This window comes from Neophocaena asiaeorientalis, unplaced genomic scaffold (assembly GCF_003031525.2).
Source record: "Neophocaena asiaeorientalis asiaeorientalis breed wild unplaced genomic scaffold, Neophocaena_asiaeorientalis_V1.1 scaffold67, whole genome shotgun sequence".
Lineage (NCBI taxonomy): Eukaryota > Metazoa > Chordata > Mammalia > Artiodactyla > Phocoenidae > Neophocaena > Neophocaena asiaeorientalis.
The window spans coordinates 10,415,295-10,432,974 of NW_020173731.1; the positions used below are offsets into that span (position 1 = coordinate 10,415,295).

The 17,680-nt window shown below is 48.9% G+C and overlaps 1 protein-coding gene across 9 annotated transcripts in view; it reads right to left on the reverse strand.

Annotated features, from left to right (window-relative positions):
- Nucleotides 1-17,680, reverse strand: part of SRGAP2 (SLIT-ROBO Rho GTPase activating protein 2) — a 242,007-nt gene that overhangs the window by 12,009 nt on the left and 212,318 nt on the right. For all 9 annotated transcript variants that reach the window (XM_024750914.1, XM_024750912.1, XM_024750913.1 and 6 more), the window contains 4 exons: nt 16,966-17,100; nt 15,059-15,164; nt 5,065-5,289; nt 1,372-1,451 (listed from right to left, as the gene is read on the reverse strand). In XM_024750914.1, the coding sequence (XP_024606682.1) occupies nt 1,372-1,451; nt 5,065-5,289; nt 15,059-15,164; nt 16,966-17,100 (546 nt within the window). The remainder of the gene's footprint in view (nt 1-1,371; nt 1,452-5,064; nt 5,290-15,058; nt 15,165-16,965; nt 17,101-17,680) is intronic.

The window sequence follows — 17,680 nt, forward strand, 5'->3', positions numbered from 1 at the left end:
TTGGTATGAGGAGTCAACAAATAACAATTTGTAAAAGTGCTCAGAACTGTGTGGGCCCACAGTAAGTGCTACACACGTGTCAGCTACTGTTATTACTGTCACCGTTGTCATTATCTGTTCTGGGCTGCAGGTAGAGGTCAGAGAGCAAAAAGAAGGCTCCCACAAATCAGGAACCCAGGGTTAAAATCAGATATTCTGAGTAGTGGAGAGAAAGGCTACTTGCAAACAAGACTATGCCTAGACAGCCGGGGCAGGGCTGGGGACTTCACTACAGGGGGCCTGTCTAAATATCCCAATGTCGGTTCCATACAGCTGCGGGTTTGTCACTCGACCTCTCTGGCCTCAGTTTTCTTAACTATTAAATAGCAGCTGTATCAATTTCACTAGGGATTAAGAGATAAGACATATACAGCCTCTAGCAGTGCTGGGCACACGTAGGCTCTAATCAAATACGACTTTCCCTGGTTCACCAAATCCCTTCCCATTGTGTGGTAAATTACCATATTGATCCATCTGACCTTAAGAGCCAAATCAGCAATCCTAATTTCTTTTTCTCCTTTAAAAGCTGGCCTAGGATTGCAGAATTCATAGCAAGGCAGGGAGCAGGGAACACTGCAGCCTGTGCCATTTTGTTCTTGTGCCCAGAAAATTCTGAGGCCCCTTGTCAGCTGCTGAGACTTCCAGAGCCCAGGCGATCCAGAAATGGAGGTGTAGAACTGTTGGCAGGAGGGGGACTGTGCTGGCTGGACAGACCCTAATAAATCATGGGCATCGCCGAGGCCCACGGACGACAGCTGCGCATTCCAGCTCTCGACGCACACACACCAGGCTGTGCAGCGCGTGGCTGTGCTTTGGAAAGGGTCAATTTTTCCAGTCGGCAGGCGTGAGGGCATGTGGTTTCTGCATCCTGATTCCCACCCCCTCTGGCTTGCTTCTGCCGGGTTCTTGGCACCCAGCTTCACTATTCCCTGGGCCCTCTGTTTTTCAAATGAGCTCTCCTTCCCTTTGGTCTCCAGCTACCTGGCAGGAGTCTGGGCCATGACAAGGGACTGACAGTATGCTGGTGAGACAGCCAGATGAGACAAAGAACTGGGAGGTGGATGAGGGGCAGTGAGGTGGGGCGAGAAGGGTGAAGGATGAAGGGCTACGGTCTAGCTCTTCACCTCTGGTTTAATACAGAGACCACTCTATTTGAGAAGGTGGGCTGTCTCTCCAGGAAAGGGAAGGAATGAAGCTGGGAGGCAGGAGAACTCCCTGCTCGTCTTGAGGGGACTGCTGGACAAGAAGGGTCATCAGGAGCACAGGATATATAATCTCTCCTTTCTGCTTCACCACCCCACAGTCCCACTGACTCCAAGCGGGGCCTCGTACCGTCATCACTTGTGTGGTGCTCTGCGGCCACATCCTGGGTGGAGTCTTCAGCCGAGGTAGTCTCTCCATGAGGGCTGTCACTGCAACAGAACCAAGAGTAACTGGGACCTCAGCATTTGCTTACAAAATTCTTGTCTTCTCTTTCACACAGCTTCCTTGGACATGGGATCTATCCTAGACTCTCTAGATCCTGATCACATACTCCAGACAGATGCTTATAATGAAATGTAAGGCTCTCGGGATTCTCTAGGCTAGCTCCCGCTACGAAAACTACTCGAGACTACATGGGACTTACAACATCTTGAGACAAGAGGAACCCCATTTGAACTTATAAGTCTTTTCGAAAATACGGAATAACTTAGCTCCTCAAGGGCTATTTCTCTAGGTGAATTAGTTCCTGGAGGGAGCATGGTGGAAGGGAAACACTGGGCTTTAGCATCGGATACAACTGGATCCAAATACCAGCTCTGACACCTGGTAGCTGTGCGACCCTGGGCAATTACTTAATCTCTTTCAGCCTCAGATACCTAATCTCTGAATCGAGGATAATGGTCTATATATCTCACAGAGTTGTGTTAGGATTCAATGAAATAAGAGGGAGTGATTAATAAGCATTGCTTTCTTTCCTTCTTTCTCATTTTGCTTGATGCCTCTGGCTGCTTTGTGGTTTAGTACTGGTGAGAAAGTAGGAGGTGAGTCATAGAAATGAGTGGGAAACACAAGCAGGGGAAGAAAGTCTGCTGTGGGCTGGACACTGCAAGAGGGCAGCGGATGAGAGCTGGGTCAAGTTCTTGACAGAATTCATGGAGCCTCAAATTACCCAGGGTGGAGAATCGAGAATGAGCAGGGAAGTTATTAGGAAAGTCATTTCTACTCCTGATCTCTTGGATTTCAAAGTGCGTGGGGAGGGGCACCAGGAAGTTCTGACTTCCTGAAAAGTAGAGAAAAACCTTGTTCATTTCTAAAGTTTCTTCCTCTGGTGGTAGGTAGCAACAAGTGAGACTTTCCAGGCAGTTCTATGGAAGCACCATCACCCCTCAACCCCACATCCTGGCTTCAGTTTCTACCTTTGAGCCTACAGCCTCTCCCTCCTCAGCGGACGGGTCCTTCTCTCCTAGAAAGTTCCTCAAAGACCAGGGGACTAATTTAGAACTCACCCCGTGTGAGGCAAGGCAGTTCCAAGGAGGCTCTCCAGACCCCAGAGAACATTATGGGAGAATATCAACAGGGATTCCTCTTTATCAGAAAATGTGGGCACACTTTCTCACTGTTTTCTGGGCCTCAAAACCCTCTGAATGAGTTTGGTGACATTCTGGAAACCCTTGGGACCCCAGGGGTGTGCAGGGCAAAGGCTCACTTTTCCCCAGACCTCTGAGTTCATTTCTTTGGCCGTCCGCTAAGGCGGCAGCTCCCAAATTTCACGGAGCCCTGGACTGCTTGTTAAAAAGAGACTGCCTCATCCATTCCCAGAGTTTCTGATTCACTAGGTCTGGGTGGAGTCGGGGCACTTGCATTCCTAATCAGCCGGTGTTAGGCAGGTGCCGTTGGTCCAGGGACCCCACTTTGAAAACCACTGCTCTAAGGTAAAGACAAGCTGATGCTTTATAAGGTCCCTTCTAGCCCTGAAATGCTATGCTTCTCTCATTCCACACGCACACCCCAGCCTACCTAACACCTGTGGTCTCAGAAGCAGCCCAGCATGCTACACCACAGGCAGTCCTGGAAAACTGGGTTCCAGTTTCAGGGCTGGTAAGTGTGGTGCCGTGGGGCTGCGGGGAGGCCAAGCGGCCTTGGTGCTCCCTCTTCCTGGCTGTTCTGGTCTCCTGGCCCATCTCCAGTATACTTAGGCTCTGACTCCCCCTTTGCCACCCCTCCCTCCCCTCCTTCATCCATCTTAGCTCACTTTGCTGGCACTTCTCTCTTCTGATGGGAGAGGCTGGGAGCCTTCTGAGTGGCTATGAACCCAGCAGTCAGATGGTCCCTCCTACCCAAGGTCATTTACTCTTGATCCTGGGGTGCTTCTGGCCTCCCAGCCAGTCTGTGGTAGTAACAGGCCCTGACTAATCTTGTGGTTTTCCCAGAGGCTGCTAATAAATGGCAGATGCACAACCAATGGGGCTGGGGGTGGGGGTGGTGTTGTGCTGGGAGAAGACCTTGGACAGAACTGAGAGGTAGGTGCCCTCCCATCTGTGCCCGGTGAGCCCTACCAGGGCCCTGCTGCACCGGGCCGTGAGGTGGGGCTCTGTGTCCTGGAATGGGTCCAGAGCCTGTAGCGGTTTGATATGTGAGAAGGCAGGTGAAGCAGGAATCGGGAACACGATTCCACAGCTTTTCAACACTCATGCAAGGGAAACCAACTCTCCAAGTCACATGCACAAGGACAGCTCCCTGGAGCCCACCAGCCAGTAGGCTGAGACTCGAACAACATCCCTAGTCCCCACCAGCCATCTGTCAGTGACCGGAAGCTTTCTCTCCGAGCTGGTGAGCCTAGATTTCTCCAGCTCAGTCTCAGATGCCGGGATCTACAGGACAGCAGAGAAGACCGAACTCAGCGATGTCAGTGGTATTTTTATGTTCACAGACACATGAATAGCATTTTCCTCACTCCTTGGGCTGGAGGCTCCTTCTGTGGGGATCAGGGAGAAGCATGGACTGACTGGCCTCTCATTAAGTAAGCAACCTCCCCTGTCCTCCCCTACCTCAGTCCATAGCAATGGGGCTGGCTGAATTGCTTCCAGATGTTGAATTCAGATGGAATCCGATTTGGGCTGGCTTATGCTTTCAGCCCAGGCTGAAACACTGTTTAGGGGAAGAAGGGAAAGGGAGGAGGAGGAAGAGGTAAGGGATGTTAGGGAGTAAAAGAGAGAGGCAGTTGTCTTTGCGTTTACTGGGAAAATGGCCCTGTAAGTGGCACGATGGGGGCAGTGTGGGGCAGTGGGTTGTACCCTGCACTGACAGTCAAGGGGTCAGGGCTGGGATCCCCACCACTGGGGTGGCCTCAAAGATCGTCCCTGGCCTCTCTAGATTGCAATGACTTAATCTACAAAATGGAAATCTGTTATTTGTCTAACGGAAGGGTCTAGCAAAGATGTGCCCTAGGGATTGCTTTTATATCTCTGTTTCCAGGTGAAGTCATGACGAACCTGCTTCAGTGGGGCACTGGGCCTAACCTGCCGAAAATGGACCTTACCCCACTTTCTCATCACAAATGTCTGAGATCATTATTAAATTATCATTGTATAAACTCACAGTCAGGAAATTACGCTTCATAACTGAAATCTTCCCAATAAGACAGAAATTCCCTGGGACGCAGGACTGTTCTTCTCACAATAGCCAGCTTCGAGCAGGAGCCAGAGAGACACTGCTGCCGGATGAACGGCAGTTCTGTGTACAACCTGATCAAATTTCCTTTCCCGGAGATCATTAACGTTCCTGTTATTGCTGTCGTTATCTTTCAGAATGGTCTCTCATCACTCAGAACTCGTAAAAAAGGAGGCAGCCTGAAGTGGCACTGAGTAGTTTGGGTCGAGGTGGGGCCCTGCCTACAGCAACCCCCGATCCTGGCAGCTTGAAGTGCCTCGGAGTGGGAGGTGGGGAGGATCTGGGTGTTTCCCTCCGTCTCGCTTGGCCATCTGGCCCCCATGCCAGTGCGTGTTGGTGACATTTCCCCTCCTCCAACCCTGAGCCCCCTACCAGTAATCCTCCGTGCTCCCTCCTCTGCTGTAGATGGGGCCCTCCAGCTCCCTAGGGTTTGGGAAGATGTTCTCGTGCTGGATGATGATGGTTTTGATCAGCTCATTCACGTGGGCTTGGCAGGACACCTGGTCATGGCCCTCAGGCACTGACATCAGCGAGGGCCCGAAGCAGATGGCGAGGTTGTAGGGGTCCATCATGTTCTCTTCACTGAACTGTGATAAACTGGAGGAGAAGGAAAAGGGGGCAAGCTGAAAAGCACTCGCATGAATGCCCAGAAAACACAATCACAGGAGGCGCTGCCAGGAGCAAGAACAGAAGCAGCACAGACGGCCCCCTGGTTTTCTGGGCGTCAGAGCCCTTCTAGAAAGCCGGTAGGGGGAGAAGAGAATGACCACCAGGACACTATTCAGGAGCCAAGAGAAGGCCAAGTGGAGGTCCCTCCTTGCAGATCTCACCCCTCCTCTTTCTCTAGCTCCCTGTTCAAATCCTACTTACTCCCCAATCCCCACCCCAACCCTAGACCATATCCACCAAATCTACCCTGCCTTGAGAACACACCACTCTGCAGAGCTGGATACGCTCCCACAGACCAACGCACTAAGCCGACAGAACAGACGGAGCCCCTCGGGCTGCCCTGGTAATGACACGGTCAGAAGACGCAGGCATTGTGCGTTGTGTACCTTCTTGAATGGCAAAATAATCAAATTATTAGGGATATTCCATTCTAAGCTCTAGACTTATTTTAAAAAATAGCCAACCGATTAGCTTTTGTATTCCATCAAGCCCGTGAATTTCTTCCTGGAATAGCTAATGCAATTGTTTTCCATTTTCATAATATCCTCCTCCACTATTACATTCAGGATTTTCAGGAAAAGGTCAGCATGTAGCTCAGCTCCTGCTCAGGCTTCCCCTGGATGCAGTCTGACTTCATTATTGGGTATTTTATTCCAGGAACTCCCCCTTTCCAGCCAGCAGCTGCTCCAGCCATACCTCCAACCCTGGCCAAGGACCCAAGCCCTTCAGTGGTGAGTGCCCACTGGTCTGTCTGTCCAGGCACTGAAGGCTGGGCTAGTTCTGGATGTACCCCGCCCCTAGGAGTCTGCAGAAATGTGAGCTCTGCTACGGGGTTCTGCCTCCCTCGTGGGCATCTGGATTCTGACAGATCTTGAGAGGATACCAAAGCCATGTGGTGCTTAGCCAGAGGCCTGGGACTCAGCTGTCTTCATCTGAGTAGCTGTTCTTCAGAACTGAGCAGAGTTGACTTCTAGTGTATCCAGCATCCAGACTCAAATGACCAAGCTGGTCTCTATCTCAATGATTCTCTCCTTCCCTGAAGATTCAGATACGTCCCCGGTCCCCCCACAGAATCACTGCAGAACATGTGAAGTGGGACAATGAAGTGGGACAGTGACAAACAACTGTCATGGCTGAGGACCACTGCTCTGTAGGACCCGGTCAGATGCAGGGAGGCCTGAGATGTGTGCGTTGATGGATCTCAGTGGCCGGACTGCTTCATAGGAGGTTTTAAAGATTTAATTTTATAATCCTTCTCTGGCTCCTGAGTTAAAAGAGAGCAGAGATTCAGAAAAGGCTGGTAGATGTTTCCAAGTCTACTTCTTGGTCAAATAAAAACTGGAGAGAGACAGGAGAGATAATTAGCTTGGGAACCTTAGCAGGGACAACGGAGGCATGAGGTGCCACAGGGCTAAAATTGTAGCCCATCCCAGGCTGGCTGGTTCCTCGAGTCATGGAGGGACAAGCAGGAGGAAGCCCATTTCCTTAGTGTGATCTGACAACGTTTTGGTAACATGCAAGGAAAGCAGTAGTTTCTGGGGAGCCTGGTGGTCAAAGGGAGATAAACTCTAGGCCTGAGGGTCCCAGTCTAAGCTCACTGAGAGAAGAGGAATCTTGCCCGGCCTTCCAAGGCGAGGACTGCTCAACTCCTAGGTGGCTACAATGACCAGGGCCAGAGAGGACCTGTGTTTGTGCACTGGGGTCCACTTCTCATGGGTCCAGGTCCATTTCTTATTCCCATTAAAATACAGACCAAGATCCTTCTTTCTCTTCCAATCTACTGGAACACCTAAGTTCTGGGGGTAAAGCCATGGTGCTTAACTACTTGAGGGACACAGGCTCCTTCAAGAATTTGACAAAAACTAAGGATTCTCTCCCCAGGGAAATTCATATATGAGCACATAACAAATGCACACAATTCTGTATATAATATAATGGTGCTAATAATCCTTGAAGACTCTGATGGCTGTACCTAGTATAAGACCTCAAATACTGGATTTTTATTTTTGAAGAAATATCTAAAATGGATAATACTGGTAACAGCTCCCTCTTTAAAAAAAATATTTTTTTGGTATCGACTTCTACACATGCCATCTCCTCTAAGAACTGTACTATATTTCTTTAGGTTCTGTCCATAACACGAGTGAACTTTCCTAATTGATTTGAACTCATCCTCTTTTGAGCACCTTACAAAGGTCCAGTGTAGTGGGTTTTGGGGGGAATGAGAAAATCAGGATTGGCGTGGGAAAACTGTTTCTCATCATGCATTTTTCTGGACTTTTTACTTTTAAATGATGCACATTTGTCGGTTCTGAAGAACCTAGGAGCGGGACAGGAATAAAGACGCAGACGTAGAGAATGGACTTGAGGACACGGGGAGTGGGAAGGGGAAGCTGGGACGAAGTGAGAGAGTTGTATTGACATATATACACTCCCAGATGTAAAATAGATAGCTAGTGGGAAGCAGCCACATGGCACAAGGAGATCAGCTCGGTGCTTTGTGACCACCTAGAGGGGTGGGATAGGGAGGGTGGGAGGGAAACGCAAGAGGGAGGGGATATGGGGATACATGTATACATATAGCTGATTCACCTTGTTATACAGCAGAAACTAACACAACATTGTAAAGCAATTACACTCCAATAAAGATGTTTAAAAAACACGATGCACGTTTGTATCTCTGATTACATTTAAAAAGAAAAACAAAACATCCCAAGAATTTTAGAGTCAAGCAGACCTGGTTTTGAGTCCCAGCTCCATTGCTTACCATCGTTTTGTACTAGTTCCCTAGTTTCTTCATAAAATGGGGGCAATTATGCGCCCCCTTGATGGGCTGTTGTGAAGATTAAACAAGGTAATATGTGCAAAGCACTTAGCACTGTGCCTGGCACATAGGTGATGTTTAAGAAATATTTTCTGTCATTTTAATGTCCTGTTTGCTTCTTGACATAGGACCTTTTTTCTTTTTTGCGGTACGCAGGCCTCTCGCTGTTGTGGCCTCTCCCGTTGCGGAGCACAGGCTCCGGACGCGCAGGCTCAGCGGCCATGGCTCACAGGCCTAGCTGCTCTGCGGCATGTGGGATGTGAGGTGCCACGACCAGGGCACGAACCCGTGTCCCCTGCATCGGCAGGCGGACTCTCAACCACTGTGCCACCAGGGAAGCCCGACACACGATCTTTGATTTCAGTCAGGGAATGGAAAAGCAGGGCCGCTGACGTTTGGCAGTAATTGACTTACAGGTGTCCACCGTCTTCTTCTCCTGACAGGCATAATCTAACAAGCTGAGGGCTCTGCATCCCCAAATCAAAACCTTAAATCCTCAGGGAGAGCACATAGCTTTGAACACACTGTTTTAAACATATGACATTTCCATTAAAAACCTTCAACTTCATGGCCTCCAGGGGTTTGATTTCGCAACACCCAACAGACCATGGGTAAGATATTATGCATCAGGGTTGATTTCAGGTTTGAAAGGGATGAAGAGAAATTGTTATTTTTCACCATGGCCCCAGGCAAAACGTGGGGTTGAGAATCTGTAAATCCATGGTTTAACAGACTTTCCCAAAAGGCTCCTTAAGAGATAAGAAGTGGAAGGTAATTGTGGCTGACTCTTCCTGATGGCCCTTCAAAGGCGCTCCCTCACTCCCCTTGCCTATAAAGCCCCCTGTCCCCAACTTCCATGCTCCCACATCTATTAACTGACTTGCCTTCCTCCCTACGCAGTCAATCCCATCCCCTCTCACCTCCTCAAGAATAGCACTCCCGCAATTACCTTGCTCTCTCCTCCATCATCAGTTCATCTCTATGGGGTCACCCCACTAGCATGCCAATGTGCAGCAATACCACCCATCTTAAAAACAATATTCTCCCTTAAGTCGTATCCATACTGAATTACGGTCCCATTCTCTTCTCTTTATAATAAAATTCTTTGAGAGTTGTCTCTGATTCTCTCATTCTTCTTTACCGGTTCTGTTATGGACTGAGTTGTGTCCTCCCTGCCCCCCAATTCATATGTTGAAGCCCTAACTTGACTGTAATGACTGCATTTGGAGACAGGCCCTTTAAGGAGGTAATTAAGGTTAAATGAGGTCATATGGGTGGGGCCCAAACCCTATAGGACTTGTGTCCTTATAAGGAGAGGAAAAGAGAGCAGAGCTCTGTCTCCCAGTGTGTGCACAGAAGAAAGGCCACGTGAGGACGCAGTGAGGTGGTTGTCTACAAGCCAAGGAGACAGGTCTCCCCAGAAACCAACCCTGCTGGCATCTTGATCTTGCACTCCCAGACTTCAGAACTGTGAGAAAACAAATTTCTGTTGTTTAAGCCACCCAGTCTATGGTATTTTGTTACGGCAGCCCTAGCAGATTCACACACCTACTCTCTTCCCGTGCGGTCCCCCAACCCCTCTATCGTGGTAAAATACACACAACAGAAAATTTACCATTTTCAACCATTTTAAAGTGTACGGTCCAGTAGCATTCAGCTGAATACGACCCACTGTACGGATCTACCACATTTTGTTTATCCAGCATCAGCACCCCTTCTCGCTTGAACTGACACCATCAGGATTTTGCCCCTCCTCCTCCACCAAGACAACGCCCATCAAGGTCACTAGTGACATCTACGCTGCTAAATCAGTTCTCAGTCCTTTTCTTAGCTGACCTGTCATCATATTATCCCAGTTATCACACCCTCCTTGAAACACATTATGCAGCTTCTGGGACACCATTCCCTCTTGGTCCTCCTCCTACACCACTGCCCACTGTCACCTGCTCAATGAGGTGTCCCTGACCACTGTATATTAAACAGGAAACCCTCACACCCACCCCTTACACTCTCCAGTCCCCTAACATGCTTTATTTATTTGTTTATTTTTGGCTGCTTTGGGTCTTCGTTGCTGCCACGCTGGCTTTCTCTAATTGTGGCGAGCAGGGGCTACTTTTCCTTGCGGTACGCAGGCTTCTCATTGCGGTGGCTTTTCTTGTTGTGGAGCACAGGCTCTAGGCACGTGGGCTTCGGTAGTTGTGGCTCGTGGGCTCTAGAGCTCAGGCTCAGTAGTTGTGGCACACGGGCTTAGTTGCTCCGTGGCATGTGGGATCTTCATGGACCAGGGCTCGAACCCATGTCCCCTGCATTGGCAGGCAGATTCTTAACCACTGCACCACCAGGGAAGCACCCCCATAACATGCTTTAATTTTCTCCACAGCCCTTATCCTCTGACATATGTTCTTCTTTTTTTTTTTTTTTTATGCGCCACCAGGGAAGCCTCTTTTTTTTTTTTAATTAATTTCTTTCTTTTTGGCTGTGTTGGGTCTTCACTGCTGTGTGCAGGCTTTCTCTAGTTGCGGTGACCAGGGGTTACTCTTTGTTGTGGTGAGCAGGCTTCTCAGTGCGTTGGTTTCTCTTCTTGCAGAGCACGGGCTCTAGGCGTGTGGGCTTCAGTAGTTGTGGCACGTGGGCTCAGTAGTTGTGGCTCGTGGGCTCCAGAGCACAGACTCAGTAGTTGTGGCTCATGGGCTTAGTCTTCCCGGACCAGGGCTTGAACCCGTGTCCCCTGCATTGGCAGGTGGATTCTTAACCACTGTGCCACCAGGGAAGTCCCATGACATGTGTTCTTAGCAGTTTTGCCTGTCTTCCTCCAGTTCTATGTGCTATGTAGGCTCCATGAGGGCAGAGACCTTGACTGTTGGGTGCAATCTTAGATATCCAGCAACTAAAACAGGGCCTAGCACACAGTAAATGCTTAAAAAATACATGTTAAATAAATAAGTGAATAAATACATGAGCATCTGTGAGACTCTAGGACAATCCAGCCACAATTCTACTTGTCCATTTTCATACAGAAGCTAAAACACTCCTTGTGAAAGTCAGAAGAGCAGCACAGACAGAATCTTTCCAAACTGGGAGGCACCTGAGATGGTGAAGTTTGGAGGAAGACTCAGCTTTTCTGGAGAGCTGCTGAGGTGCTTTAACAGTGAAAGAAGCACCACCAATTCCCTCTTTCAGATTATGGAGCAATATTTGAGGATGTAGAGTGATGCTTCTCGGACCTTCATGTGCCTATGACTCAGCAGGGGATTTTGTCAAAATACAGATTCTGATTCATGGGTCATTGTGGGTGGGGTGGGGGAGGAACTGAGATTCTGCATTTCTAACAATCTCCCTGATGATGCTGATGCTGCTGGTCTATGGACCTCGCTTGATTAGCAAGAGACTAAAAGTCTATATTGTTTGACATCTGAAGAAATCAGGTTACAAAAGGCAAGCAGCAGGGTCAGCGGCAGTGAGGGGGAGCTACCTGCACTTTGTTTCAGGGTGAAAACCCACTGAGTAGTACAGATGCTGTGGCCGGCAGCCTCTAAAATGAACCCTATGGTCCCTGCCTACTGGTATTCATGCCCTTGTGTAGTTCTCTGCCTTTGCGTGTGGGCTAGATTTAGTGACTCGCTTCTAGTGAATGGAGTATGGAAGAAGTGATGGGACGTAACTTCTGAGATTAGGTTACAAAGACTGGCTGCTCTCTTGGGCACTCTGTCACTCACTTGCTTGGAGCAAAGCCAGCTGCCATGTCACGAGCAGCTCTATGGTGAGGCCCATGTGGTGCAGAACTGATGGAGGCCTCTGACCAACAGCCAGCCAGGAAAGGAGGCCCTCAGTCCAACAACCTGCAAGGGACTGAATCCTGCCAACACCACGTGGATCCTTTCCCAGTCAAGCCTTCAGAAGAAACTACAGCCCTGCCCCCAGTACACTCACTGCAACCTCAAGAAACCTGGAGTCAGAGGCCCCAGCTAAGCTGCACCTACATTCCTGATCCACAGAAACTGTGACATAAAAATAAATGCTTATTGTTTTGAAGTTGCTGAGTTTTAGGGTAATTTATTACACAGCAATTGATCATCAATGCAGATGCTAAGAAAGGATAACATTAATAATTAACAATTAACAAGGCCTGCTGGACAGGCATGTACCCAAGGTTCATGGAGTGGATTGAACACTAGCTATATAGATACATGTGGAACCAGGTCAAGTCGACACAGCACTGGTGCACTGTGTAAGGAGTTCCACACATATATCTCAGTTCTGGGGGTTCCTTGAGATGGAGGATATGTACAACCCCAAAAAAGACAATAGCCAGAAATAAAGTACACACTGTCAGGACATGTAACAGCAAAGGAGAGGGGTCCTAAAAGTCTGGGCCCAGGGAGAGTTTCCAGACTGGGCCCAGTCTGCATACTTATCACCTGTCACCTTCCTGTGTGGGCAGGTGGTCTTCTCTATCGCCTGTGTCCTGCACTCCATTTATTATTTTAGGAAACACTGTGGTTATTAATGCTGCATCTTTTCAATGAAAGACTTTGATGAGCAAGTTAATCATTTTTTAACCAGAAAAAGAAGTGAAACAAAACAAAACAAAAGTCATCATTTGAATGGGTGCAGTTTTCCATGTTTCCTTCGACAGTGGCCACCCTCTCCAGCTCTTATGATGCTTCCTCTACCGTTTCTCCCCACCCACAAACTCCCTCACCCCTCCACTTAGCAGGAGGAAAATGTGGGCAGGATGAGGCCATTGTGCTTACACACACAGTCACCCCAGGACCTGCCTGCTCCCCTGCCTGTTTACCCACGACCAACATGTTCCTCGCTCTGCGGGAGCAGACTAGGCTCTTTGAGGGCAGGTATCGGTCAATGAGGGGAGACAAGGCCTGGTGGCCCTGAGGGGACCGACTGGCTTGAGAGTCATTACCAGAGTTTCCGTCTGCCTAAAACGGGCAGCTTGTGAAACCCTGTGTGAGTCATGAGGGGTTCTCAACTAAAGGCAGTTGTGGCACTGAGTCAGGGCTTGGCTAATGAATGGTGCAGACACAGCCACGTGGAAGCAGCAGGCTGCTGGGCCAGGACCCTCTGTCACTCTGCAGGGCCAGCAACAGGGCTAGAGGACAGTGTGGTGGCCCCTGAAAGGTCTCAGGTGGGGGCTGCTAGCCCAGATGCCTCAAGGTCAGGCTGATTCTGGTCTGTAAGCAGAGGCTGAGACGGCCCCTGAACTTGTATTTCTTTGTAGGGACCAACCCACTAGGAAGAGTCTTCATTTTCACAAAGCAATGTGAGCTAAAACACCCTAGCCCCTTGGTCTACTTTTTGTTTTCCCTTTTTAAAAAAAATAGATTCATGGATCTAAAGAAATGTTTCCCCACTCAATGAAAAGCCATAAAGCCAGAGAGATGATAATGGCAACTGAATTCAGCCTCAGCAATGGGGAGTTTCGGGGAGAGCTGGGGACTGACCGCCTCATCTAGGCAGCAGCCCGTACTCCACAGGGAACTGCGGCCATGTGGGCATGCAGATCCAGTGCTACTAGACCTAGTGATGTTTTCGAGAGAAGCTAGAAATCTAGATTTTTTTAAAGAGTAAAATCTCCCAATATTTAAATGGTTCAATGTTTTCAAGACAGAGTGGACTTAAAGGGAACACATCTATAGGCCTTATCTGGCCCTCGGATTGCCCACTGATAGACTTCGGCCTAGGCTGTTGAGGGAGATGCTGCAGTGAAAGCAACGTGGAAAGACAGAGGCGCCTAAGGGGAGAAGCATGTCCTTGCTTGTTATCTTTGCTGCCCTCCATGCCTGCCCTGGGCGAGGACACACTGCTTAGACAGGGAGAAATACTCTGGCTAAGCCCAAGGCCCCTCTGATCCTCAGACCTCTCTTCTAGCTACACTCACTCCCTGGCTGACCAGCTAAGTACCGTCAGTACACGATGACCTCACGCTGTATCTCTGCTCCAGGTTTCTTCCCTGAGCATCCGATTCCTATGCTCAGCTGCCTACTTAGACTCTCCACCTGGAGGGCTAACGGGTACCTCGAGTTAACATGGCCACATCAGCACCTTGTCCTGATTGCTTCTTCCACATCTTGTCTTCCCCAGCTCCACAAATGGCGTCACGGCTTCCCTGCTGCTTATGTCAAAAATGTAGAATTTTTCTCTGTCCTCACATTCTATATCCTGCCCATCAGCAGGTCCTATCAAAGCTGTATTCCAAATAGATCCTACACCTGACCCCTCATCACCCTCCACCATTCCCTCTCTGGTCTAAGCCACCACCACTCCTGACCGAGACTGCACAATAAGCTCTGGTGAGGTCTCTCCCGCTTCTCTCCACATTACTCTATGGTAACTTCTCCATGAAGCAGATTTCAAAAATATATTACAAAATCAGATCACAACCCTCTTCTGCTTAAAACTTTCCAATGGCTTCTTCAAATCTAAACTATTGTTGCCATGACTTTGGGGCTTGATGACCTTGACCATCCCCGTGGCTCCTTCTTTCACTTCATTTAGGCCTGCTGCTTACACACCGTCTCCCCAGAGAGGCCTTTGCTGAAGGCCCCTCTGCAGTGTCTCTCCCTCTTTCACCTCTGCCCCGATCCCTTAACTTACACTTCCTTATTCTTCTAAGCACTTATTACTACCTCATGTTTCTGCAATTGTCTGTGTCCTCTGCTGGAACACGAGCTAAATGGTATCCAGGCTTTTGTCTCTTATTTCACAATGTATTCTTACATCTTATGACCGTGCCCAGCACACAGCAGGTGTTCAGTAAGTATCTGTTGGGCTGGAGGAATCAACATAGGTCCCTACGTAAACTTCCAGTGACCGAAGCTAAGGCCCAATCAGTTGCTCCCTGGGAAATTTACTCACTGGTTGAGGAAGGCAAAGAGGTATCTCATGATAATCAGAGTGGTTTTGGGCAGGACCAGGAGGACCTTCCGGATGTGCAGAGCTCTCTCCTGCAGGTTGTCCATTGCTGAAAGAAAAAAGCCATGCGTTACCCTCCATTGTAACTGAGATCCCAGGAAATAGTGGTCAGAAGGCTCTGACTGGCAGCGGGTGCAATATGGAGAGCAGCCGGTCAAGTCCACAGAGCACCGGGCCAGTGTAAGGAGCTCCATCTCTGTGGCTCCTTGGGGTGGGGCTGTTGTGATGGGGCATGCAGGCTCCAGAACCTTCTGCGGGTCTGAACTTAAGATGTATGCTCCTTGGGCACAGAAGGGGTTGGAGATGCTCCCCAGAGCATCAACCACCCCCTTATTACAATACCACAGGCAAGGAGCTGACCAGAAACTGCTGTGACTGCTCGACACCCAGCCTTGGAGGGCCTACACGTGGGGAGAGGGAGGGGCTGCGCAGGTCCTGTCCTGCCCACTCCACATGTGCATCACCTCATCCCCTGGACAAGTCTGGCTTATCTCCCCGCCTCCCTTATGTGCAGTGCGGATGAGGAGAATGTGGCCAGAGGCAAGAAATGGCAGGCCCCTGTGTAAGCAGTGATATCTGGGGAGAAAACCAGAGAACTTTCCTGACTCTTGTGCTGTGGACTGATTAATTCCAGGTACGGCCCTAAGGCCTGTGCTTCCCTCATGGCCCGCCTCCCCACTTTCATGGTGTGCCATGTGGATATTGTCATTTTCTAGGAGAGTCTCTCCATGAAAAAGAAATGGGCGGTACTAGATCGGGAGCAGATCTCAAGGGGAGGATTGGGCAGCCCAGGTCTCTTGTACTGTCCTGGCAACCCCCATCCACTTAGGGTATTCCACCTAGGCCCAGCCCTGGAAAAAGACATGAAGGTAGGAGGGATGCATATATTCAGTCACCCACAGAACACATTTCCACTAGGACTCCCACAGAGACTGAGTAAACCAATAAAACAAGAGAGCTAGCTTCCTGAGTGTTCTGGGCCCCTCTCTCAGAATAACAGAGAGGGACAGTGCTCAGGAATCAAACTGGAAACTTGGGGGTGGGCGGTGGGGGATGAAGACCTTGGTTGATCTGGGAAGAAAAACTTTTCTCCATTTCAAAGGCATTGCCTCCTCTAGCCTCTGAAGCCACCATTTCAACGGCGTCTGCTTCCGGAATGACCTAATACTAATCCAAGTTTCCGTGGACAACAAATGAGAGGGGGGTCCAGTATAACGATCTAAACTAAATGGCCAGGAATAGCTTTTCAAGCCCTAAATTTTAGAGTGAGAGGCAGAGAACCTCTAAGATACCTGCTTTATCTAAAGATCAAGTAGGGACTATCTCTCTCTGAGAAAACATCATATCACTACTTTTAAATGCGCAGAGGCTTTTATTCCTAGAAGAACGCATATTAACACATCTCACAGGTAAGTCATGCCATATTTAAAGCAACAAGCAGGAAATATTTGTAACACTTATGTATTCTCCCTTTGTATCATGAAAAGCACAAGCACTAATATATGAGCTTCTAATAGCTGAAAAGGACTGTGTCTTATATATGAACATAAATGTATTTTAATGAAGAAAGATAAAGCCCAGCGAAGCAACAGAGTTTAAAGTGAATCAGAAAGAGAAAAGCCAGGAGTTCTGACTTGTGATCCAGACTCTTCCCTAAAAGTCATTCTTTTTCCTCCCCTACTAGGGGATAAAGGAGTGACAACAAGGAAGAGAAACTTCACCTAGGAAAAGGAAAAAAGGAAAACATTACTGGAAAGCTTATGAGAAAAAAAGACCCTGTGGAAACTTGTTATCTGTTGCTGTGAGGTGCTCTGGCCCAGAAGCCAATCTGAGGCCAGGATGATACTTACTGACGCAGGCCATTAGGTCATGGAAGATGTCCTTGGGGAAGAGAGGGTGTTCCAGCCCCCGGAAGTAAAGCTTCAGGACGCCAGCTATGGAGTCCATGTCATGGTCATTCTGGTCTCCAGCCAGGGGGTCCTCTCCTAAGGATAAGCAATCCCCCCAAAAAGGAAAGAGAGAGTGAGAGAGGTAAAAACAAACAGGATGAAGCAGAGGTGGTGGGGAAGGAGTGGCCTATTCAAATCATCACAGTCCATCAGCTTTCTGCCCAGCATGTTGGCCATGAGTAGGGCAACCAGGGACTAGCAAAAGCAAAGACTGCTTAGGCTCAGGGGCCCCAGGGCCAGAGGAGGGGCACAAAAGTCCATTAACATAAATTTGCTTGTGCCAGACTGGTTCAGGGACATTCCCTCTGGGCTGGGGATGGGACACAGCAATTGGCTCTCTCATGAGATCATGAAACCAGGCTGGGACTGAGCCCCTAGGGGAGGGAAATGAGGCCAGGGAGGCCAGCCCCTCTGATTAGCTCTCTCTTCTCTTGGCCTGTAACAAAGCACACCTACTTACAGGAGAACAATCATACTGGAGTTCCCTATGGAAAATTTCATATCAGATGTAATTAGATTTAATGATAGGACCAACCTCAAATTGAAACTATATATATCCATTTCAGTGACGGAAATTGCCAAAGCTTATCCATTACCTTAATAGCCCACAAGATAA